The sequence below is a fragment of the Aphelocoma coerulescens genome, chromosome 1A (assembly GCF_041296385.1).
Source record: "Aphelocoma coerulescens isolate FSJ_1873_10779 chromosome 1A, UR_Acoe_1.0, whole genome shotgun sequence".
Lineage (NCBI taxonomy): Eukaryota > Metazoa > Chordata > Aves > Passeriformes > Corvidae > Aphelocoma > Aphelocoma coerulescens.
In genome coordinates, this window is record NC_091014.1 from 2,320,206 (window position 1) to 2,345,405 (window position 25,200).

The 25,200-nt window shown below is 47.1% G+C and overlaps 1 protein-coding gene and 1 long non-coding RNA gene across 3 annotated transcripts in view; one reads left to right on the top strand and one right to left on the bottom strand.

The window, feature by feature from the left end:
- Positions 1-25,200, bottom strand: part of NET1 (neuroepithelial cell transforming 1) — a 47,646-nt gene that overhangs the window by 7,030 nt on the left and 15,416 nt on the right. Inside the window, exons 2-3 of one of the 2 annotated variants that reach the window (XM_069034071.1) lie at positions 17,737-17,803; positions 13,744-13,803 (exon numbers count right to left, since the gene is read on the bottom strand). In XM_069034071.1, the coding sequence (XP_068890172.1) occupies positions 13,744-13,803; positions 17,737-17,803 (127 nt within the window). Of the gene's footprint in view, positions 1-3,581; positions 3,711-13,743; positions 13,804-17,736; positions 17,804-25,200 lie in introns of those variants that run through there. The other variant, XM_069034080.1, reaches the window with a different exon arrangement.
- LOC138104517 (uncharacterized) lies at positions 20,152-21,253 on the top strand. The gene is made up of 2 exons (XR_011148091.1): positions 20,152-20,226; positions 20,833-21,253. It is a non-coding gene; the product is annotated as an uncharacterized lncRNA (long non-coding RNA).

A 25,200-nucleotide genomic window follows, 5' to 3' on the forward strand; every position in this document is an offset into this window, starting at 1 on the left:
AGAGTTTCCTCCTCCTGCTGCACTTCCCCACTCCCTGCAATCGCTGTAATTTTTCTTACACCTTGTTTAGATTCGAAAGTTGGAGCTTCTGCTTTTCTCCACCACTAATCCCTGCCGGGAGCTCAAGTCTGTCCCGACCCAAACGTTGCCAAGAAAGAGGAAACGCCCCTGGAAGGCTCCTGCTGCTTCAGTTTTCAAAGTTCTGTTGGCAACTCGACGTGTTTGACATCAAAAATATTGTGTGGCGAGGGCTGGGCAGGAAAGGTGTGCACAGGGGGAAGCTGGGAAGAGATGGCCTCGGAGTTAAGGCTTGGAAAAGGCTGGAGGATTGCCCTGGTGCTCCCAAACATCTGGCAGAGGGTTAGACATGACTCATCCTCATGAGACTGCTCAGCACAAAGCTCAGATCAGGAGGGGGAAGCAGCCTCCTTTTGGGTTCATCTCAGTTAAAACTGGTTAATTATTGAATTCCTACTCTTTCAAAAGGCAGAAACTGTGAAGGCTGCTGAGGACGAGCTCTGCGCTGTCTCCACCCCCAGCCCAGCTTGGTGGGCAAACCCTTTGCTCAGAAGTGACAAATGTTGAAAACAAAACCAGAAAAAAAAAAGGGGAACAGGAACACACGGAGCTGGATTCCAGTCATGAGGCTGAGGCAGCATAAAAGCTACGTATGTGTGAGATCCGATTTCAGCAACTCGACCCGAGGAGCAGCCCTGCCCACACGTTGAGCAATAGAGGAGGAGGTGAGCTCACCCTGAGTTCAGCCTTCAAACTTGCAGGGGGGAACATGAAAAGAAACAATTTATGAGCCGTGCAGGAAGAAAAAAAAACTCTTGGCACAGCACAAAGCTGTGCTTGAAATGTTTGGGGAGTGTCAGAATTAGGAGGGTACCATAAAAATGGGGGAAAGCTGTACAAACGTCCTCAATCACGGGATCCTCAGCTGGGTTTAAGTGGGACACCAGGAACTCTTTCACTGAGCTCAAGACAGGGACAGTCAGGAAAAGGTTGGAAAGTTAGGCCAGGCTCAAAGACAACAAGGAAGCTTTAATTTATTGCAGATGTTTCTGAGTGGAAGAAAAGGGAGGTACTGACTTCTAGAAAGTCACGTATCAGTGCAGTAGGATAAAGGACATGGGCCAAGAGGAGCTTAACAAAGTGCAGGATTGAGGCAGGGAAGATCCAGACACAAAGCCACCCACGGCTCTGGCAAGGCCAGGGATATAAATAGCCTGGAAAAGCAAAACGTGACACTGAAAATGAATAGCGAGAAACCTCGGGCCACGGGGAGGCTCGAACAGGTCACTGGTGAAGGGTCAGCGCTGCAGCTCTGCAGAGATCCAGTGTCAGGGCCGGGAGCCCAGGGCCATGAGGGAATGTGGGAATGCCTTCCCAGCACATCTGTGCCCGCTTGAAGTGACACATGCACGTGCCCAAGGGCTGGCAGGAGGAATTCCTGAACTCAGCTTAGCAAAAGGCCCTTTTTCCTCTCTTAAAGGAGAAAAAAAAATTTCCCACTTTGTGTCTGAGTGCTCCTCAGACATGGCTCGACTGCCAAAAAAAAGAAAAAAAGCATCTGGTTCTTCTCCTGAGTGCTGTCGTTTGATGCAGAGCAGGGAGGAGGAAAATAAAATCCCTGTGCTTGGAAGCTCCCCCTTTGCTGAGCTCTGTGTTCCAGCCCGGGGTCATGTACTCCCCTTCCAGCCCGGTGTAAGCCGAGACTCCGGGCAGTTCATACTGCGGATAACTCGGGCTCAGGAGGGTTTTTTTTTAGCTCTGGACTTGCAAACAATGACTCTCCTGTCTCCACGCCGTCTTCCTTACAGGAGCCAGATTACAATAAAGTCTGGGAGGTTTCTGTAACAAGCCAGGGGTGTTACAGCACCCCCAGATAATTAAAACCCCAGCGGGGTCAACAGTTCCATCAGGAATTATTTTTTTTCCAGAGGACTCTTTATTAAAAGTGAATTAATACATCACGAGCACAGCCACTAAAGCTGATTTTGTGCCAGGCGAGATTTCACACTCCTGGAATTCCTTCAAGTGTTTCTCAGTGCAGGTTAACTCATGAAAAGATTGCACCTTGCTCGAAAGAAACCCGGGCTTTACTTTTGAGCAAGCTTTTCTTGCAGCAGCAGCACGCCCACAACCTTTCTCCCGTGCTGGGTAATAATTAGTGGTTTTTACAAGGATCCCTCACTCGAGTGCAATGTCCTCCACCGGCCCCACACCAGCACGCACAAACTCGGTGACCAATGGCAAAACCACGCGCGGCCAAACTTTTCCAACTGAGCCAATTCAGCAAAAAGGCGATTTTAGTCAGCAGCCTGAATAATTCCTGCCAGAAATCACCACCACCTGACCACCTCGATGGAAGGTTCACACGCAAGGGGCTTGCTGAGTTTCAAGATGAACAATCAGACTTCGGCTCCACACTTCTCCCAAATCCAACAGCCCATTCCCGACCAAGGGACACCCACTGATAACTCCAGTGCCTCTTGAAGCGGCTCAGAGTGAGAAGTGTTGGCTCAGGCGATTAAGAATTGAGAGGCCATTTACTCCCCTCCCAGAGATCTGGTTTATGTTATTTCTCCCCCCAACATCTGGTTTCCCTTTTGCACAATGAGATTGCCCAAGTTTGGCTGTTGCAAAGCCAGGATTTGCAGGGGTTGGTGACTCGGCGCTGAGCCCTCAAACCCCGTCTGGAGACGCCTTTTTTTTTTTTTTTAAACTTTTCCACCTCATCTCGCCACTAATCTCGGCAATAAACCCAGCCCAAGGCAGCCGGGCCCTACCTGGCTGCTGAACTTTTGCTCCTGTCGCAGCAGGAGGCTTGGGAACACCTACCAGGAGCGCAATTATTGCCATCTGCATAACAACACGCGATAAAAATAACAATACTTCAATAAAACAAACCAGCCCTCAAAAGCCCGACAAACCCCACGAGGGGCTTTTTTTTTCGGTTCAAGCAGCAAATAAGCATCTAATTAGGAAAAATCCTGTCAGTGGAAAGAGCGCTGAGAGACATAGGCGATTTTTAAATGAAAACAGGAGAAGTTTTAATGAAAAACCACCTGGGAGGAGCAGGGTCAGGTGAAGCACCGAGACTGGTTTTGGCTCACTTTTTGGGGGCTATGAATATATATATATGTGTGTTTATATTTATATAGATATATAAAAATACACACCCATATATATATAATGTATATATATATATATAAAAAAGATATATACATATATATGGACTTAAACATATATATAGTTTTTTAAATAGCTGGGTGAGGCGCCGAGATTGTTTCTGGCTGCCTGGTCCCACTCTTCGGGGGCTATGAACTTAAATATACCGCATACATTAAAAAAAAAAAAAAAGCATACAAAATATATGTATACATATATATGGACTTAAATATATATATATATAATTTATTTTAAACCGCTGGCTGCCCCGCGCTCTGCCCGGCTCGCCGCCTCCCCTCAGACGCGGAGAGCGGGAAGCTGAGGGGGCTGAGGGGATTCCCCCTCCCCACTCTCCCCTCAAATAAATCCCGTTCTTCCCCCGCTCCAGCCCCTCTCCCGCTCACCTCCTGCTCCCTGAAGTGCTGGTTCTGCGCGTCGATGACCCGGATAGTCCTTTTGATGGGCAGCAGCCCGCCGAGCTCGTCGTGCGCCACCATGGCCGCAGGTGCCCCCGACCCTCCCTCAGCCCGCGCTCATCGCGCTCTGCGCCCGCCGCGCGCCGCACCCCCAACCTCACCGCAGGGGGCGGGCCCGGTGCGCAGCCCCCGCCCCCTCCGTGCGCAGCCACGCCCCCGCGCGTGCCCGGCGCTCTCCCGACCGTCCCGGAACCCGAAATTCTTCCACACCTCTCCCAAAAAAACCTTCCTGCGCCTGTGCTCAGATCTGGGAGGCACATCTGGAGCGCTGTGTCCAGCTCTGGGCTCCTCAGGACAGGAGGGACCTGGAGCTGCTGGAGCGGGGCCAGAGGAGGGGTGTGAGGATGATTTAGGGCTGGAGCATCTCCGTGCCCGGGAGAGGCTGAGGGAGCCGGGGCTGTTCGGCCCCGGGAGGGGACACGGCTGAGGGGGCCTCACCCCCGGTCCCGGTGTCCAAAGGGAGGCTGCCAAAGGCCGGAGCGGGCTCTGCTCCGGGGGTGGCACCAGAGGGACGGGCAGGGAGCGATCCCAGGGAGCTCCCGCTGGGCACGGGGCAGAACTTCTGCCCTGGGCAGTGCCCGAGCCCTGAGCAGAGAGCAGAGAGGGGGGAGTGTCCTCGCTGGGGATATTCCAGAGCCACCGGGACACTTCCCTGTGCCCTGTGCTGTGGGATGGCCCCGCTGGAGCAGGGAGTGAGACCAGGGGATTCCCTGGGATCCCTTCCAACCTCACCCATCCTGGGATCCTGTGAAAAACGGGACCTCCAAGAGACTCTGCTGCAAGGAGGGCAAGGGGGCTGTTCCATCACACAAAGCAAATGTGTTTCTTTGGGTTTTTTTCCCCATTTTTAGTGTTTTTTCCTGGCACTTACAGTGTGGTGGGACAAGCTCCTCCTCACGGCGGCTCTCATTGCCAACGCTGGAGCATAAAACCTTTGCTGCTGCAAAATGTTTAAAAAAATAATAATAATTCTTGTCTAGACCTGTGCTTTTAAGTCTGCTCTGAGCTTTAAAGTTGTGCTGGCACAGCTCTGGTAGCCAGGGGCTGGGCTGAGCCTCTCCCCCTCTTCTCCCAGCGGAGCCTGTCCCGGCAGGCCCGGCTGGAGGTGCAAAGGGTTTGGATTTTCTGTTTGTTTGTTCAAGTCCTTTTATTCCTGGCACTGCTACAAATCTCTGAAATAAAAGCTTTCCTGTGCTGGTAAAAATAAACGGAGTTGATTTGGCTGCCTACCTGTTCTAACCAAGCTGCTGCTCTGAGGAGATAAATTTGGGGTGGATTCCAGCTGTGGGACAGCAGAAGGTTTGCAAACAGCATTTTTTGGAATCATGGGGGGCGGGGGAGAAGGAGGAAAGTCCTGCTGTCCCCTCCCCTGGATTTTTAATTTTTGGCTTTGTTTGCTTCTCTCAGTAAATCTGCACCCACTTAACCTCTGCCATGCAAGAGCAGGACGTTGAGGATTCTCAGAAATTCAGGATACACCGAGTTTCTATCTGTTTGCTGAAAGGACAGACTGTGACTCTTTCAGACACAAAAATCCTTTCCTGGATTACTGAAATCCACTATTTTTAACACCAAAGTGACGCTGACTCTGGGGAGGAGCAGCCAAACCCTCCCCTGAGTCTGATCATTTTTTTTTAGGGAGTATCAAACCCATTTCTCCTAAAATCCAAGCTCTGAGTCTTGTTAAACTTGGCCTAAAGATTCAGGAGCACTGGGAGCTCATCTCTTCCCAGGGGGATGGAAAAAAGGCCAACTAAAAATAGGGGATGAACACCCAGGAGCTGTGAGGGGAGGTGTGAACAGTCACGCACACCAAGGTGCCACTGAAACGCTTCTGGCAGCACCAGGACGTGATGTCCTGTGTCCCAGAGCTCCTCATGCTCCTGTCTGAGCTGTTTGGTGACGTGGGTGTTAAATTGTCCTCCTTCCCCAGCCCTCGGGGAAGGGCCCACGTGGTTCAGCCACAGGTGATCCCTGACTTTCTGGTGACACTTTGGGAGGTGACGAATTTGTGGTGATGCAAGGCCCAGGTGAGGTCATGGTGAGGAAACATCCCTGGCCTGATGGAACAGAGCTCCAGGGCTGCTGGCTCTGGGCCAGGCAAAGGGATTTGTGTCCTGGAAAATGCCCTTCCTTTGGAGAAAGGGGTGGGCAAGGCCTTAGAGCCACAAATTCCCTAAGGGAAGCAGTTCCCAGCTGGCCCAGTTTGGAATGGGATGGTTTCTGTGTGGCAGCTGTATCTGTACAGGTCATCAATGGCATTTAGGGCAAAATCCATTCTGAGTGCTGGAGATGAGCACCATAAACTCATCCAAAAGGATGGATATGAGCACCATAAATCCATCCCAAGGGATGGAGATGATCACCATAAACCCATCCCAGAGGATGGAGATGAGCACTGTAAATCCATCCTGAGTGGTGGAGATAATCACCATAAACCCATCCCAAGGGATGGGATTGATTGCCAAAAATCCATCCCAAGTGATGAAGATAAACACCAAAAATCCATCCTAAATTGTGGAGATGATGGCCACAAATCCATCCTGAGTGATGGAGACAATGACCATAAACCCATCCCAAGGGATGGAATTATTGCAAAAACCCACCCCCAATGATGAAGATAAACACCATAAATCCATCCTGAGTGGGGGACATGATCATCATAAACCCACCCTGAGTAAAGGAGATGATCACCATAAATGCATCCTGAGTGGTAGAGATGATCACCATAAACCCATCCCAAGGGATGGACATGAGCACCATAAACCCATCCCAGGGCTGGAGATGAACTCACAGGGCCGGCAATAAACCTGGAGAAGCCTGTAGCCAACCAGGTTGGAATGTGACCATGGACAGGCACAATGACCCTTTCCCAGGATCACGTCCTTGGGATGCCCAGTGTGGCCACGGAGCAGCTCCGGGCACGCTCTGATACCTCCACGTTCCTCACCTGCCTCTGCTCCACTTCTGCCATGGAAGAGGGAATATCTTTAAGTTACTCAAGGTCATTGGGATGCAAACCCATCCTGAACAAGGCTGTGGAACGTGGGAACCCTCTGACAGAAGCCAAAATATGGGAAAATGAAGGAGAATTGTGCCTTGTGCAGCAGGAGGAACACACCAGGATTGAAGGATTTCCCTAGAAACCCTGCACTGCAATTCCAGCTTCCCTCCAACTCGGCACACATCCTTCTATCCAAGACATCTCCCTGTGCCTTCCCAGTGCTCCTTTCCCCCTCTGCCCTGACTCCAACCTCCTCCCTGCCTTCCCTGCCCCTCCAGCCTCTCTGGAGCCTCAGGAACGCAGCTGGGCAGGCCATGGATACCAGACCAGTTCTCCTGCTCTCCTGCCAGGGGGTATCCATAGCATTCCTGCCCTGGATTCACATGGAGATTTTCACTTCCAGGAGCAAAATCCCTTGGTGGCTCCTATCCTGTTATCAAATCAGGGAGCAGGGAAGAGTTGGAGTGACAGGGAACCACCCAATCCTTGTTGTTTTCCTCTTATTTTTAGGCTGGGATTTCATTCCCACAGAGCTGTTTTCCTTGAATCCTGGGCAGCCTCGTACCTGTGACATTCCTTGCTCCTGGAAATTATTCCTGGAAGGGCTGCCACCAAATAAAACTCCTCGCTGGGGTATTGCCATGCCATTTGGTTATTTCAGCCCCAACGCATCATCCAATTAATTTTAGATTAACGAGAGATGAATCCCGAAGAAAACATGCATCCAAATTCCAGGCTGATGGAAGTTTTCTGGGATAAAAACACTCACTTGTTGAGGTGACACCTGGCATCTGGCTCGTGCCAGGGGCTGCCAAGTGTGGCATTGCAGGAATGTTGTCCCCAACAGCTGAAAATGTCTCCAGCACCTGTGTCCAGGGTGGACACACACAACCTGATCCTGCCTTTTCTCTTGGAAAAACTCAAGGAAATGATGTGTTGGAGCCACAGCAGCCATAAAAATCCCAGCAGGATTGGGATTTTCAGCCTATCATCAAATGGAGAATCCTTATGGCACCCTGGTCTGGCCATGCTACCAATCCCAATCATTCCCAGGAAACCCTGGGACTGCCCCATTTGATCCCTAACCCTGCAGAGGGACAGGAGCCGGGAATCAAAGAGCTCAGTTGTACCCCTGGCTGGGGAGGAGGAGATTTGAGCTGGGGCACTACAAAGCCTGCAGGCAGGAGGGTATTCCTCAGTGGGCAGCTTTCCCAGTTTTCCCAGATCCTGGGATGTGCCTGACATCTGGATTCAATTCCCTCAAAGCAAGGACCTGCGACGTTTTAATCCCATCGGCGGCTGCAAGTCTCGGGGAGAACGAAAGCATCCAGTGCATCCCCATATTCCTTTCCATGCCCAGTTTGAAATCCCATTTCCTGGGCACTGCCATGCACCTAAAGCCACACTTTCCAGCTATTTTTACTGGGATATATTTAGTGGAAGACGCCGAAGACTCGAGGACGGGATAAATAGGATTTTCCACTCCAGGCTTTTCCCATACATGTTCAGCGGGACCCCTACACGAGGTTGTTTACTGGCCATGAGCTGTGTTTAACATTCCACTCCTGGATATTTATATTCCGAGCCAAATTCAGAGCAGGATTCTGGAAAATGAGCAAAAGTAGGCGATGACCCAACCAGAGACCATTGGGGTCATCCCAAAATTTTAGGAGCTGCTCCGGAATCCAGCGTTTATTTGGGATGGCGACTAAAATTAGCTGCCACTCAACTCCTTTAAACAGCCACAAAAAAATCAACTCTGATTTTCCTGAAATCCATCCTTGAACGTTTTGGAATTCTCTGGAGGAAAGGTAAAATCCACCTTTGAACATTTTGGAATGAGTTGCCTCGACCTTCCCTGCTTGGGGGCAGAAAAGCGATTTCCATCTTATGAATATGAATGAGAGAGCAGAAAACATGGATCAGCCAATCCAGGGATATCATTAAAGACAACATCTCTTTTTTTTTTTTCCCAGGGATTAATGGAGCAAGAAGCTCCAGTTGACTCCAGCTCCCGTGCCAAGGGTTGTTTGTTGGAGCTGATGCTGTTGGGATCAAAGTCTATTTTCAAACACACATTTGTAACTTATGCACAGGCACGTTCCTGCAGGAATCAGACACGCCAAGAAAATTCCCATAAAAGTCCTTCGGGAAGAGGGAGGGAGGAGGGAAGGACTGGTTTGGTTGTTTCTTTAGAGCTTGGGGGGATGTTTGAGTAGGAGGAGATCTCTTCTTGCATTGTTTGGGGAGGATTTTTAGGCTGGGTTATCCCTGCCTGAAGCCAAGGTTTTTTTTGGGAGGAATGAGAAGGTTTTGGAGGAATGAGGTTTTGGAGGAATGAATAGGTTTTTGGGAGGAATGAGAAGGTTTTTGGGGAATGAGAAGGTTTTTGGGGGAAAGAGGAGGCTTTTGGGGGAAGGAGGAGGTTTTTGGGGGAATGAGAAGGTTTTTGGGGGAATGAGAAGGTTTTTGGGAGGAATGAGAAGGTTTTTGGGGGAATGAGAAGGTTTTTGGGAGGAATGAGAAGGTTTTTGGGGGAAGGAGGAGGTTTTTGGGGGAAGGAGAAGGTTTTTGGGAGGAATGAGAAGGTTTTTGGGAGGAATGAGAAGGTTTTTGGGAGGAATGAGAAGGTTTTTGGGGAATGAGAAGGTTTTTGGGGGAAAGAGGAGGCTTTTGGGGGAAGGAGGAGGTTTTTGGGGGAATGAGAAGGTTTTTGGGGGAATGAGAAGGTTTTTGGGAGGAATGAGAAGGTTTTTGGGGGAAGGAGGAGGTTTTTGGGAGGAAGGAGGAGGTTTTTGGGGGAAGGAGGAGGTTTTTGGGGGAAGGAGAAGGTTTTTGGGAGGAATGAGAAGGTTTTTGGGAGGAATGAGAAGGTTTTTGGGGGAATGAGAAGGTTTTTGGGAGGAATGAGAAGGTTTTTGGGGGAAGGAGGAGGTTTTTGGGGGAAGGAGAAGGTTTTTGGGAGGAATGAGAAGGTTTTTGGGAGGAATGAGAAGGTTTTTGGGAGGAATGAGAAGGTTTTGGAGGAATTAATAAGTTTTGGGGTGGAATGACAAGGTTATGGGAGGAATGACAAGATTTTTGGGAGGATTCTGTCCATGGAATGACACTTCAAGTGGTCTGGAGTGGCAAGAATCCACAAAGAAGGATTTTCTCCCCCTCTCCTCTTCTTTCTCAAGCAATTTTTCACGTGATAAATAAAATTAAATCGGTGTTTTCTGCCTTGCCTGCAGCTGTTGTCCCCATCAGCTTTATCCTCACATCCTTTTCCTTTTTCCCTGCTAGGGCATTGGGATGAGATGGATTTAAGGTACCTTCCAACCCAAACCATTCCATGATTCTGCTGCCCAAACTTGGCCAACTCCAGGGCTGGTTTGGGCTGAAATCCCCCTCCCAAATGTGAGGGACACTTGGAGAAGACACAGCTTGGGGAGGGGGGGGGTTCAGAAAAAGGATCCTCACTACGACCTTGCAGGAATCCCTAAAGCCTTACAAGGACAACCCTGCAAGAGAAAACCTCATCCAGACGGATTTTTGCTCATTACTCAGCCTGGCTTCGTTTTGCCTCGGGTGAAATTGAGTCTCTCCCCTGTCAGACACTGCCGGTATTTATTTAGTTGCTAACAACCATCAGGATCCACACACACCCCTTCAAAAACACCCTCCTGCTTCCTCCCTGACTCAGCCACACCTCACACCACCCTGGGGGCGATTTGGAATCGCCAATAGTCCCAAACTTACCTGAAATGCAGAAATAATTCGGCTTTAAAGCAGGAAAAACTGAGATTCCTGTCCTGCACTCCCATGTTTCTGTCTATAGTCAATTATCAATTACATCCTAGTACAGCTCCAGGCTTGATCCCAAGAGAAAATTCCTTATTTTCTCCCCAAAGGAGGCACAAGAGAAGAGGCTGAGGGGAAGGTTGGAACTTCCCACTCAGATTTTGGGAATGTTTGGAAGGTTTTAGGTTGCACCTCAAAGCAGGAGCCTCCAAGATCTGCTGGATCTGGTTGGGTTTTGAGTAAAAAAGCAATTAAATAAATCAAAATAAAGGCATGGATGATCTCCCTGGCCACTCCACATCCCCCATTCCCAGTGTATGGAATAATCTGGGTATGGCAGCTCTAAAAGGCATTAAAGGATTGCTGAAGCTTTTCAGAAAAACAGATCCCAATTAACTGAAAATCCAACGATCCCTTCCCCTCACCTTCATTTTAAAAGCATTTTGGGTAGGGTGGCAAATTTGGGATGAGTTTTATCAGCACAATTATGGCTGGGAGGGCTGTGAATGAATTATTTTGGCAAAACTCTTCCACCATCACAAGTGGGGGGATAAAACATCAGCTCATCAGCTGAGCTAAATCTGCTGGGGGAGACTGCAGAGCTGAAATCCCATTTTTTGCTGCAGAGTTAGAGAGAAAAACCCCGAAAAATCAGTTTATCTGGGGCTAAAAAAATCTATGGTCTGCTCAGAATATTATTGAATTATTGGGATCTTCTCCTGTGACTTTATTTCAGCTGGGATGAAGCCAAACTTTAGGTTTTGGGTTCATCCTGATTAAGTGCAGACAGAGGAAAGAACAATTTGGACACAGCTCAATGAGGCTCACAAGTGCTGCTGATGGATTGGGAAGGCTGACAGGAATATTTGACCGCGGTGCTTTTGAAAGTTTAAAAAAAACCCTGGAGAGTTGGGATGAGAAAGCCTGGAAATCACAATTCCATCAGCACCATTCATGTATTTTAATAAAAAATTGGAGGCTGTTTGCTGGGTGTGCCTCAAAATCCCAAGAGTCCAGCAGAGCCTGACCCGTTTTAAAAACAAGTTGAAAAGTTGGGTGAAAGAAAAGCTGAACTTTAAGCCCAGGGATTTCCCTTTTTCCCTTGGAAGATTTCTGTTAGAATGACTGTTGATATTTTAGTTTCACAACTGCTTTGTGGGAGAAACCATAACTCAGGGAATTTTTTTCTCCACATGAAAAGGTTGTCCAATTAAAAAAAATAAAGAAAATAAGAAAATCCTCTTCCCTGAGGGCAGATTTACTTGTCTGAACATTCCCATCTGAACCCAGAATTCCCTCAGGAACAAAACAATCCTAGAAAAAAAAAAAAACAGGTTCAGAGGGTTTTGGGGAGGAATGAGAAGGTTTTTGGGAGGAAAGACAAGGTTTTTGGGAGGAATGAGAAGGTTTGGGAGGAATGAGAAGGTTTTGGGGAGGAATGAGAAGGTTTTGGGGAGGAATGAGAAGGTTTTGGGGAGGAAAGAGAAGGTTTGGGAGGAATGAGATGGTTTTTGGGGGAAGGAGGAGGTTTTGGGGAGGAATGAGAAGGTTTTGGGGAGGAATGAGAAGGTTTTGAGGAGGAATGAGAAGGTTTTGAGGAGGAATGAGAAGGTTTTGAGGAGGAATGAGAAGGTTTTGGGGAGGAAAGACAAGGTTTTTGGGGGGAATGAGAAGGTTTTGGGGAGGACTGAGAAGGTTTTGGGGAGGAAAAAACCAACAGGTTCAGAGGGTCACTGCCTGTTTTTTGCTCTCCTCCCATCCTGGAATTTCAGGGATGGTCTGACCTGGAACAGATCCAGGCTGGAGAGGTCAAATCCCAGTTTTGGCCTGGGCACTCATGGAAAGCATCCAGCAATGCCAGGTGAAGGGGGGGGCTGATGAATAATTCATAAATGCAAATGAGGTGACATCAAGCAGGATGCCCTGGTCATGAGGTCACACAGGAAATGCCCCACTAGCAAATTGCTTTTAATCTCAGTCTAATAAACCTTAAACCCCACTTAGTTAAGCCTCAACTAAAGAGGTGTTAACACAGGAAAATTCCTTTTTCTCTTCCTTCCCCTCTCCAGAGAAGGGAGCTCAGGCCAGGCAAGCGGGCAGGAGTTTCTCCTTCAGAAAAGCAGGAAAAGCTTCACCTCAGCTCTGTAAATCCCTTTAATCCCCACCTTTAAGGACAGTTTCCCACCCAGCCAGTCCAGCTCGTTCTCACCCCCACCCAGGGCACTGAAATCAAACAAAACCAACATTTGAAGAAGCTTTGCACACTTTAGCTTCCTGGCCCTTGGAAATGCTGGTTTTGGGGGGTAAAGCACATTTATTTCCCACAACATCCAGGAACTGCAATTGCGAGGATTGGGGCAGGAGCAGCAGCGGTGTCAGAGCAGGGCTCAGCCCACCCCAGAGGTGTTTGTGAGAGCAAACACAGCTGGGCACGGCCCCGAGCTGCTGCTGCAATGCAAACACAGCCAAACTGTCATACATGAAATCCCTAGTTGTGCTTGGTCTTTGCATATTAAGCGCTTTAATTAATTTTGAGCTTAACATTTTTAAATTGAATGTTAAAATTAACCCATCAGCCCAGGTACACTAATCAAGTTTTTATGGTCCTCCTGTGTTTACTGTATACTTTTACAAGTGTTTTAAGATGTGTTGGATGTTTTTTTATGTTTTACTTGTATCTTGGTTTCAAGGCAGATTTTAAAAAACCCCAGTTGCAACAAACAGCCCAGCCCCCATAGCCATACCCCCGTAAGCTCCATGACCCTTATCTCAACTAATACCACCCCTCTGACAAGGAGGAGCCATTGGTGGACAGAGATAATCTGTCAAAGGGAAAACACCAATCACCTTAAACTGTGGGCAGGCTGTGGGTGGAGCAAAAGCTATAAAGGTGCAAGAGACAGACACGCCTTTCTCAGTCTCCCTTCCTCTCCAGCTTGCTAAGTTCAGTGCTGGAGAAACCTACCCCTTTTTAGGGGCTTTTAGAAATAGATTTCTTTTTGACCAGCCTAGACTGCAAGTTTGTTTTTCTCTACCTGAGGTTCAGAGCTGCCTTAAGCCTAAAGTTCCTGAATCCCTGCGCTCCTGGGGCATATCTCTTGAGCCACTAGGATCCCAAATTTTTATATTTTGTTAGTTTTCGCAATTTTTCAATTTTTCTGTTTTAATAAATTGTTTTAATTTCTACAAAGAGTTGTCTCATTCCTCACACAAACAAACCCAGCGTTTGCCAGCCGCCGGCAGAAATGGCCAAAGGAGGGGATTACACAACGCAGGGGATGCTGTAAAGTGATTTTTCAGTACCTTAAAGTCGAGGCTGTTCAGGCTGACAACGTCATCGTCCTTCTCTCGGCGCTTCCTCTTCTGCGAGAAATGAAACACAAGGATGGGTTTGGGCTCAGAAATTCAAGTTTGAAAGGAAGCAGTGTGGAGATATTTCCTTTCTTTACAGCCCCGGCTAAGGGTGATAACTCAAAAGTGAAAAGTTGAAGGCAAATGCAAAGTGGGTTTTGTTATTTAAGGAAGTTTTTTCATCTGATGGATACCTGGCAATTAAATTATTTGTCTGGAAGTTTCTTTCCCTGCACTCCCGTAATTGTGGTTGGGAATTAAATCTTAGGGAGGAAGTGGCAGCAGGGACCACTGGGAAATGATTTGGGATTCATTTAAGGTCATAAAAATCATGGGATAATTTGGATTGAAAGGGATTTTCAAGCTCATCCAGTTCCAACCTCAGCACCTCCCACTATTCCAGGCTGCTCCAAGCCCTGTCCAGCCTGGCCTTGGACACTTCCAGGGATCCAGGAAGTCCTGGATTTTGGGTTTTTTAACTTTTTTTTTTAATTTAGGAGGTCCCTGCCTGTGTGGGAGGGCTTTGGGATCCCCAACTCCTTTGGGCATGGCCGTAGCTGCAGAATTCCTGCTGGGAATGCAAGGGGCTAAAAAAATGAGGATTTTTGTGGGAGAAAGATGAAGTTTTTGGCTTGGGAATTCTCAGCTCTTTTCCCTTCCCAAGGAGAGTACGAGTGGAATCATGATCAAAGATCTTTTCCACTATTTCTGCAATATTCTGGAATATTCTTTTTTTATTATCCCAACGATGGAAAATCAGTTGTGGCCTCATCCTGGCCAGCCTGAAGCTGGAAAATCCACGGCTCACGAGTCACTCGTGGAACAAGGAGCGGATTTTTATCCTGACTTTGACCCTTTTCCCTTTCCCAACGAGTCAACTTCATCCTCTCCATGAGGAAAAAAGAAATTATTTTGGATTTTTATCCTGAGTTTGACCCTTTTCCCTTTCCCAACGAGTCAACTTCATCCTCTCCATAAGGAAAAAAGAAATTATTTTGGATTTTTATCCTGAGTTTGACCCTTTTCCCTTTCCCAACGAGTCAACTTCATCCTCTCCATGAGGAAAAAAGAAATTATTTTGGATTTTATTTATTTAATATTAAATATTAAATTTCTGTGTTTATTTCTCCTTTTTAGGGGGTTTTTAGGCTTTAACTTTTTTTTTTTTTGCCTGTCCACACCATGTTATTAGTTAATACTAAATATTAAATTTTTGTGTTTATTTCTCCTTTTTAGGGGGTTTTTAGGCTTTTACTTTTTTTTATGCCTGTCCACACCATGCTATTAGTTAATATTAAATACTAGTTTTTTGTGTTTATTTCTCCTTTTTTAGGGGGTTTTTAGGCTTTAACTTTTTTTTTTTGCCTGTCCACACCATGTTATTAGTTAATACTAAATATTACATTTTTGTGTTTATTTCTCCTTTTTAGGGGGTTTTTAGGCTTTTACTTTTTTTTTTTTTGCCTGTCCACACCATGCTATTATTTAATATTAAATACTAGTTTTTTGTGTTTATTTCTCCTTTTTTAGGGGGTTTTTAGGCTTTAACTTTTTTTTTTGCCTGTCCACACCATGCTCTTAGTTAATATTTAATATTAAATATTAAATAAGATTTAATTCTTGAAATGGTGATGTTTAACGGACGTTCACTCACTAATCCTGATATTTTGGGGTTTTTTTTTTGCAGTTTGGGTGCTGTGGTTTTTTCCTCAGCTCCAAGTGGATCCAAGGATAAAGTTCACTCACTAATTCCTGATATTTTGGTTTGGTTTTTTTTTCGCAGTTTGGGTGCTGTGGTTTTTTCCAAAGTGGATTCAAGGAGAAAATTCCTCCACGATTTCAGTTTCTCTGGGTTTTTTTCTGAGTTTGCAAGGATGAGATCCCAGCTCTGGCACGTGAATCCCTTCCCTGCTGGATTTGCTAAAGCAAAGAGGAAAAAATTCCCACATCAGACCCTTATTTCCCATATTTCTGACTCTGTCCTTTTCCAACAGAACCTCTGGGAGCCTGGAGGACAAAAGCAAACGCAGCCCTTTGTTTTTCCTTAGCATCAGTGAAATACTCAGGTTTGGCTTTTTATGCTCTGGCCACACCTTTCCAGGTGATTTATTCTTTAAGAGAAGAAAAGCTGCAATAAAGACACTCCCACCCCTTTTTGGGATTTATTGGTTCCTTATGGGGTGGAGGATTTGAGGTCTTTACCATAAAGCTCCAGCCCAAACCCAGACATGAAGGGGAGGCCAAACCCGTTGTTTTCCAGCTGGCGAGACTCGGAATTCCATTGGCTGCATCCCCATTTCCTTCACCCAATTTAGTTCTGGACAAAATCTTAGACATTGCACTCCAGAGCCAGCTGGGTCATTCCTGGGCTGGGCCAAATTCCAGGGAAAACACCTCAAATCCAGGGCTTTGGAGCCATGAGATGGAAAAGCAACTGAAAAGTGCTGCTTGCTCTCATTGCTGTAATGATCCCGCTCGTTCCCCTTCTCCCAGCCCCCAAATCGTGGGGAAAAAATTCCTTTTCCCAAAGTTATTCAAGTGGAAAAACCTTCAGGTCCAATTTAAGGGTTTTGTGGAGCAGAATTTTAAATAAAAATGTTGCTCAGGAGGGGAAATGTAAAATATTTTGGGATTTTATTTTGAGCAGGGCTGCTCATGGCATTTAAGCATTCTGAGGGAAGCTCCAGGAATGCTTTTGGAAGGAAGGATTTGGGTTTTAATTGGAAAACAAGTCCAGTTTTCTTCTCTCCTTCTTTTTTTTGCCTCAATCCATGGTATTTTGGTTTTGAGGGATCAGCCTGGTTTTTGGTGCTTTTTGCCCACCTGGAGTCAGAAACCCCAATGAGGTTTTAGGATCATTAAATCCACCAAAGCTCCAGTGCCTGTTTCCCAGAAATAAATCCTCAAAAATGAAAGGGAATGAAGGAAAACATTCCATGAGGAATTTTGCTTCCAGTCAGAGCAAGTTTAAACCCAAACTGAATTAGATTTTTCTCAGAATTATGTAGAACAAGCACTGGTCATTCCCTTAAATTCCATCCCACTTTGGTGGGCATGGAAAAGCCTGGCTTAGTCTGACTTTTCCCAAGGCCAGGTTTTTTTTCCAACCTTTTGGCCAAACAGCTGCACAAACTCTGGCATGAAAAGAGGATTTTTGGGACTGGCAGAGGAATATTTGGTGGTTTTAGGGCAAAAAAAACCCCCCTTTTAATTTGTGTTGTTGGAGCACAGAATTTTCAGGTTTGAAGAAATCTCATTTTTAAGGCTTTGTAATATTTCCAAAGCTGAGTTTCAAGGAGTTAAAAGTTTCCAAAATTCAGCAAAACTCAAATTTACAAGGGATTGTGCTTTTGGTTGTGCTGGCAGCTGGATCAGCTCCTCCCAAAATTCCAGGGGTTGGGTTTGGGAAGGGAAATCTTCCAGGTTTGCTGACTGAGGATGGGATCACCACATCCAAGGGCAGCAACGAGCTTTAGGATGGGACAGGATCTGGAATTCCTTAAAACCCTCAGTGCTTCAAGGACAGACTTCCTAAAGCACCAATTCCAAAGGGAAACCTTTCCCTACCTGCTCTAGGGCTTGGGATAATAAAGGATGAAAAACCAGAGTACAAGGCCTACAGCAAGAAACCCAAAAATTTGCTCTGAGGAGCTTCTCCACACCAATAAAATACAGATTTTTTTTTTTTTCCATTTAAGGAATTAAAAAAATCCCCCTCATTTTATTTCCACACCTTGCCAGGGCTAAAACATGTCAGAAAATAGGGAATTTAGCAAGGAAAACACAGTGTCCAGAACCTCCTGCCTTCCTGAATCCCTGGGTGCAAGAAGCAGCCTCTGGATGAGCTCAGGAGCCTGGGAAGCTCAGGAATTCCACAGAGGAATGTGTTGATTTTCCCAGGAACCTTCACCTTGGGATTCCTGCTTTTCCAGCTGTTTCACTCACCAGGGTGAAATCCCAGTGTGGGCCTGGAGTCAGGAATGTGAAGGAGCTGCCCCGTCTCAGAGGGTACCTGTGAGCAGAAAAAAAATTAATAGCATTAATTAATTAATTAATTAAATAGTTCTTAGGCTGCTGCAGCATTGAGAAATTCCATGTTTTCCACTGGATCAAACACCAGCAGCTCCCAGCACAGCAAAAACAAGGAACGAGGGAGTTTTTGGGAAGGAGGAAGCCAAAGGATTGCCAGCATTCCCCAAAATTTGGAATTTTGGATTCAAAATTTGGAATTTTGGATTCAAAATCCTGATTTTCTGCAAGAAAAAGGGGCTCTGAGCAAAAACTTCCCACTGGGAATTGCAGGCTGCTCTTATTGATGATCCCAAAAGCTCCAAAAAAGAAGGAAAGAACAGCAATAATACAAAGTAATCATAATTTACGGCCAGGTTAACGAAGGTGGAGTGAAAGGAGGCAACAACAGCACCTTTGACAAGGCAGCCTTGGAGCTTCCCATAAAATTCCAGCCAGGAATTGAGCTGGGGGCTTTCCTGGAGTCATTCCCTACCCAAGGAAGTTGAAGGACACACAAAGGGCCGTTTGTAATCCCAGCTTTGAACAGGGCTGAGCCCGAGCGGAGCCGTTCTTTGAACCAGCCCCACTTGAGCAAACAAATTCCACTTCCAACTTTCACTGTCTGCTGGATTTCAGGAATTTTTCCAGCCATAATTTTTTTTACAGCTTATTCCAGCCACAGGATGGAGGAGTTTTTGTCTCTTGGTGGGTTTCTGGATGTGGATTTTTCATCCCAAATGGGCTACATAATTTTTTCCACTTTTTTTTTTTTGGGGGGGGGGAATGGTGTGGGGGAGATTCCCAGATTCCCCCTTTGCTGCCTGGGATCTCCTTCATCCTGAGATCCCACAGGATTATCAAGAACTTGGGAATAACAGAGGGCTACAAATCCTTTGAATTTCAGGAATTTGCTCAGGCATTCCTGCAAATTCACCTCATGGGGTGTTCAGTGTCAGCTTCTCCCTGTGGGAAGAGAAATCCCATTTGGCTGGAAAAGGCTTGGGCAGGGTGGGGAGTTCTGGATTGGGATTTGGCAAATCTAAATCCAGCACCCAGAAAATCCTTTCTGTACAACACAGAACGAGAGAAATATTGTGTGAAGGAATAAAAAAATGCTCTGGGTGATGAGGGGAATGTTCGACGTGGCAGCTGAGGCCTGTCCCAGTGAGTTTGGCAGCACTTTTCCTCCAGAATTCCATGGTTTTGCTGCTCCTTTGCTTTTCATCTGCCTGTTAACACCCAGGATGCGATTTTGCTTCAAATTCAACGTTGAGAAGAAATCTAAAGAAGCTGAGCTGGTTCTGTGCTCATCCCTCTGGGAAGGGTCAGTGTCCAGGCAGGTTTTTTGGGATGAATCAAAACTCCTGTGGCACCTGGAACCAAAATGCCAAGATTTCTACTCGCTTCATTCCCAAATTATGGGGAAGGAATGTGTTTGATCCATGTAAAAAACTGAAGCAAAAGGACCGTAAGCACAAATTCCACCTTATTTAAAACCAGAGGAAGCTTTTCCTTGGATCACACAACCTCCAGGAACTTTGGGATCAGCCTTTGGACACCATCCCTGTGGCTGTGACGCTGCTCCAGGAAGGGAAGTGGCATTTCCAAGAGCTGCATTCCACAGAAACTTCTGGAAGGGAACATTCTGCGGAATTTAGAAGAGTACATTCTGCTCAGGAAGAAAAGCTGGGAATAGGATTTCTTTGGAATTTAAAATGGAGCCATTTTTTTTCCTCAGGAGAACGAAAAATCCCAACCTTTCACCTGAGGAAATTTAGGAGTTTGATTAAACTTTCCTTGATTAGAGATGGAAAGATAAAGAGAATTAATGGTCTGCCAGCTGTGCCATGCACAGCTCCAAAGGCAGAAGGGATGGAGCCTCAGACTCTCAGGAAGGAAGGAATTTGAATTCTGGGATGAAGAATATCCCAGGAATCTTCATTTCCAACCCCAACAGCAGCCAAATCGTGGCCTGGAAGCCACAGGAGGCTGGAAAACCATTCAAAGAAACTCCCAATCATCAATATCAGGATGATACAGCCACTATTCTTCCATGAAAAAAAAAGGGGGAATGACCATGAGAGGAATTAATCTGGGAATTTCAGCATTTTTAGTTGGAGGGAAGAGGTGTCTGATGGGATTAAGGTTCAAAAATCCCCACAGTCCCTCCAGTCGTCCACACGAACTGGAAAAAAATTTTTCCATCTCAAACTCTAGCACTTGAACTTTGTCCCTTGGTCACTCATCTGAGGAAGAAATGCAGTTAATCCTTCCCAGAAAAGGTGTGGAATATTGGAATACTGGAATTTAAAAGTTCCCTTCAGTCCTCAAACCCCAAGCCCTGATTTTCTGATACACCAGAGCCTGTCCAGGCAGAGGATTCTGCTCCAGAGCAGCTGCTCCTTCCTGCTCTTCATTTAGGAGGTGCTGGGATGATCAGAGGGATGGGGCAGCTCTGCTGGGAGGAAAGGCTGGAGAATGGGGAATGTTCAGCCTGGAGAAGCTTTGGGGTGACCTAACTGTGGCCTTCCAGGGGGAAGGGAGCTAAAAAAAGATGGAGAAGGACTTTGGACAAGGGATGGAGGGACAGACTGGAGCTGGTCTGCTCTGGAGCCAGGCTGGGAGAGCTGGGAATGTTCCCCTGGAGAAGGGAAGGATCCAGGGAGAGCTGAGAGCCCCTTGCAGGCCCTAAAGGGGCTCCAGGAGAGCTGCAGAGGGACTGGGGCCAAGGCATGGAGGGACAGGACACAGGGAATGGCTTCCCAGTGCCAGAGGGCAGGGCTGGATGGGAGATTGGGAATTGGGAATTGCTGGCTGGGAGGGTGGGGAGGGGCTGGGATGGAATTCCCAGAGCAGCTGTGGCTGCCCCTGGATCCCTGGCAGTGCCCAAGGCCAGGCTGGACATTGGGGCTTGGAGCAGCCTGGGATAGTGGGAGCTGTCCCTGGACATGGCAGGGGCGGCACTGGAGGGGTTTTAAGATCCATTCCCACCCAAAACATTCCATGATTCCATGATTTTCTCTTCAATAGTTTAATTAGAGAAGTCAAATGAGAAGAGAGCAAAGCAGAAATGATGCTGCTGCTGCTGCTGCTGCTGAGGCCCCATTCCAGCCCTGAGCACCAGGTGAGTGGCACCAGGCCTGAGTTGGTTTTTTCTCTGGCCCTTCCAAAGCCCAACTGAGTCACCTGCCCGATCCCACGTGGATTCTGTGCTCAGGGGTGACTCAGGATTGCTCAGGGGGCATCCCTTGCACAGATCTGAAGCCAGTCCAGGTGAGTTAAAGGTCATGGAGGACCTGGAACGATCCTGGAAGTTTTCCCTGCACAAATCAACGTGAGGAGAAGCAGAGCTGAGCAGTGCTCAAAACACTCTGTGATGGATTGGAACCCAGAGTGGCCTGGCTGAAATATTTTAGGATCTGAAGGGAGCAAAATAAAGTGTCCAGCTGGTGCCAGCAGCTGGCTGGAGTTAATGGCTCTGTTTACTGGGAAGCTGTTCCAGGAGCCCTGCTGTCACTGTCACCTGAACAGGCTCAGGTTGTCGGGTCACTTCCTTGGAAAAGGTCCTTGAGGAGTCTGTCTGCAGCCAAATTTTTGTGTTTGAGGTGGGATGAGCAGACAGAGACTCCCTCCTTCTCTCAGCAGGCTCAGGAGGAGCAGAAAGTGTTAAATAGGGCAGGCTGATTCATATCCCAGAGGGATTCAGAAGTTCAGGGTTACGAAGGGCGATGACGGGAAGGCACAAAAATAAGTTTGGAGATGTAAAACACTGTGGCAAAAACAAATCCCTCCAAACTCGGGGCAGGGAAGGGCAACCTTGGTGAGCCTGGACAGAAAAGAACAAACATTTCTGTTTTGGTGCCCTCTGTTTGCTTCAAGAAATGAATGTTCCAGGCTTTTTACCAGCAAATAATGTCACTGCCAAGAGTAAATCTTTCCAGAGGTTGCCACGCTGATGATCCATAGGGAATATTTTTAACCTCAAAAGAGAGAATTCCAGTTGGATTTTCAAGTTCCAGGCTTAGAAAAGCAGCTCCTAACGCTGAGAGAGAAGCCCTGAACACAAAACCTGTTTGGCAACATAGCAAAGGAGGAGATGTGGCCCCAATAATCTTAATAGAGGAAGTTTGGGTAATTAATAGATAAGGAATCGATAAAGGCGAGCGGGCAGCTCGATTGTTTCGCTTTGAAAGCAGAGTAGGAAACGGTCATTGTTCCCCACCTTCCTTGAATAAACAGCAGGATCCTATGGAAGCACTCACAGCACTCAGCACTTGGCCAAATTTGTCCTGGGAATTTCGCTCTGAGAGGTTGATGATTTACCTTGGAGCTGCACACGCTGTGGAGTTCAACAATGCAAAAACACCCCTAAATCTTAAAGCTATTTGTCAAAAAAAAAAAGCAAATCTTTCTGTCAAGGATGACGTTGTTCTTTATCTTCTCATCGTTTGTCTTCACCAGATACAGGTGGGGGTTTTTGTACGTTGATTTTTGCTGTTTTGTTTTAAAAAAGGAGGGGGAAAAAAAGCCATAAATGAGATTTTGGGGACAGCAAGAATCCTAAAGGACCCAAAAAGGGCGTGCTAGAGGAGCTCCCATTAGTCAGAGGGTGAAGCACAGCAGAGCTTCACTCAGCAGCTCTGAGCAAATTCCCATTAATGTCGTTTGTCTCCCTTTTTCCTGTAAATCAGCACTGCCCAGTCAGCATCATTCGACAGCCTGCCCCCTTCTTTTTTTTCCTTATTTTTGATGATTTCTCCAGGAAACTGCAGAAACACTTTGATCTGGCAGGACTCGGAGCTTTTTGGAAGTTCCAAAGTACATTCTTCAGGCTGGGCAGCAATTTTGTGTTTCCTTCCCCTTTGACTTCCAACCTCCTTTTATTTTTTAAAATATTTTTTGGTGATTTCAGAGCAAGCTGTTCTTAAATATCAACCAGTTTTAGGATGGTGAACAGAGCAGGAATAGATTAAAATTTGCGGGTTTTCCCCAGACAATCAGGCTACACGGGTGAATCCTGCTTGGAATGACAAGAACAGGAAAGCTCCTCAAAGAGTCTTTTAAATTTTAATTTAAAGCTTTTCTGCAGGGGGAGCTAAAAAAAAAAAAAAAAAAAAGGATTTTCAACTTGTTAGAGTTGATATTTCCACTCCACCAATATCCAGAGGCTTTGGAAGAGGCCTCCCAAGCACTGTGCAAACAAAGCCTGACTCAGGGCACTTAGGCTGGGCTTGTCACGGTTCCTTATCTTGAAAAGCTCCAGGGGAAAAGTTTTGCTTGAAGAAATCTCTATTGACAGACATTTGAAATATCGAAAAGCAAGAGAGAAGAACTTAATATTTCAATGGCTCCCAGGAAAGTGGTGTTGGTGAACCCAGGCTGGAGTTCAAGCTCCCGAAAGGAAGTGGAATCCTTCCAGCCCTAATTCTATTGGGAGCACAGGAATGTCGGGTGGCTCCCCAGAAAACTGGTTTGAAAACTGCAATAATAACTTGCAGGGTAATTCCAGTCTAGGAATTCCAGCAGGCTCAGCTTTCCAAGAGCCAAGCCATGGAAAACCAGGGAGTTAAAGAGGGAAACGCTTCCAAGCAGGAATGGGATTGAGCAGCGCTCCTGGGGAGCTGAGAACTGCCTGTACCTTTCTGGAATTGCCATTATTTTGTTCTTTTCTCTTGGAACAAGCTCTGCCTCTCAAAGGAAGTGCCTTCAGACACTCTGGGCAGGTTGGAATTGGAGAGAGAACATTGGATTTGTGTTTAGTTTTATGGGATTCAGCACAGACTGGCCAGGAAGAGCGGTTTTCCATGGCAGGAGTGTTTGCTCTTGGCAGCGATTGGAATATCCCAGCTCTTGGTCTGAAGCAGCAATCACTGAGCTCGAGATAAGCCCCAAGGAGATTAACCAGGCACTGATATCCCTGAATAATCACCCTCCTGACCTCCCCATTAACGGGCTCTCCACTGCCAGCACAGCAGCGCTTCCAGCTGAAGATTCAGGGATATCTTCCCACCACACACTTCCCTTCTGATCCCAACGTTTTCCTCCCAGTTTGCCTTCACACTTCCCTCCCCGCTGTGCTCCAAGTAAATCCAAAGCTCCCTGTTAAGCTTGACAGGCAGAGCTTTCCATAGGGGAAACATCTTTTCAGTAGGACACTCAAGGCTCCTCTTTCCCCACATCCCAATCCCTTTCCACCTGCTCAGGTTATTGCAATGTTTGTGCTTCAGCTGATGCAGAGCAGCTCAGCAGTGACATGAACCAGGTAACAAAGATCCTTTGTGGGATTATTTGTCCAAGGGCTATTCCAGGGAACTAATTTATGTCCCAGCTCTGCAAACATTGGCACTAGCAGCATGATGTGAACCTGAGCTGGGGAATCTGGGATAGGTTTGCAGCTGCACAGCCCATCTGTAACTGCCATTGTGCACCAGAAATATCCCAGAAATCTTGGATTCCTGAGAAAAGCCCGAAATCCTGGAGGCCTGGAGCAGTCCATGAATCCATGGCCAAGCTGAAGGATGGAAGCATCACTGGGCAGGAGATGTTGGAAGGACCTTAAAGATCACCCAGTGCCACCCCCTGCCGTGGGCAGGGACATTTTCACTATCCCAGGTTGCTCCAAGCCCTGTCCAACCTGGCCTTGGACACTTCCAGGGATCCTGGGGCAGCCACAACCTCTGTTCCAGGGTCTCACCACCCTCACAGTAAAGAATTCCTTCCTAATACTTAACCTAAATTTCCCCTTTAATTAGCAGCCCTCACTCCTTGTCCCATCACTGCAGCCCTGAACCTCTTTGTGTCTCGGAGCATCCCCAGCTCTTCCCTCAGCAAACATCTGCCTCCATCCATGCTTTGCTTTGGAATATGGCAGGAATAAACTCTCCTCCCCACACAGGCAGGGCTGTACAAAGATAACTGCATCCCCAAGCAGGTAAGAGAGGCTGATGGCAAGAATCCATCACTAGAAAGATGAAAACTTTCTCCTTGAATAAGAGAAAAATGAAAGCTGCTGACAGGAGGAGACATCATCTGCTCCATGTGAGTAAGCACATTCCGTGGATCTGCCCACTCCCAGGAGCTATTTGTGCTCTCCTTTCCAGGGCTGTGATGCAAACACTGAGGAGGAGGAGGAGGAGGAGAGGGCTGAGGAAGAAGCACTGCAGCTGCTGACAAAATATTTTGCTCCTCAGCAGCCACGCGAGGGCCGGCCCTGCTGCAGGAGCAGCTCTGGCACAGGAGATGCTGAGCCCAGGATGCCCCCCCAGCTCCCAAAGCACAAATTTGGGTGCACCAGGCCCTTGTCAATCAGGCCTGAACGAGGAGCTTGGGGATAATCCCCATCATTAAACCCCAGCACCAGAAATAAAACCCCACGGACATCACCACATGCCAAACCTC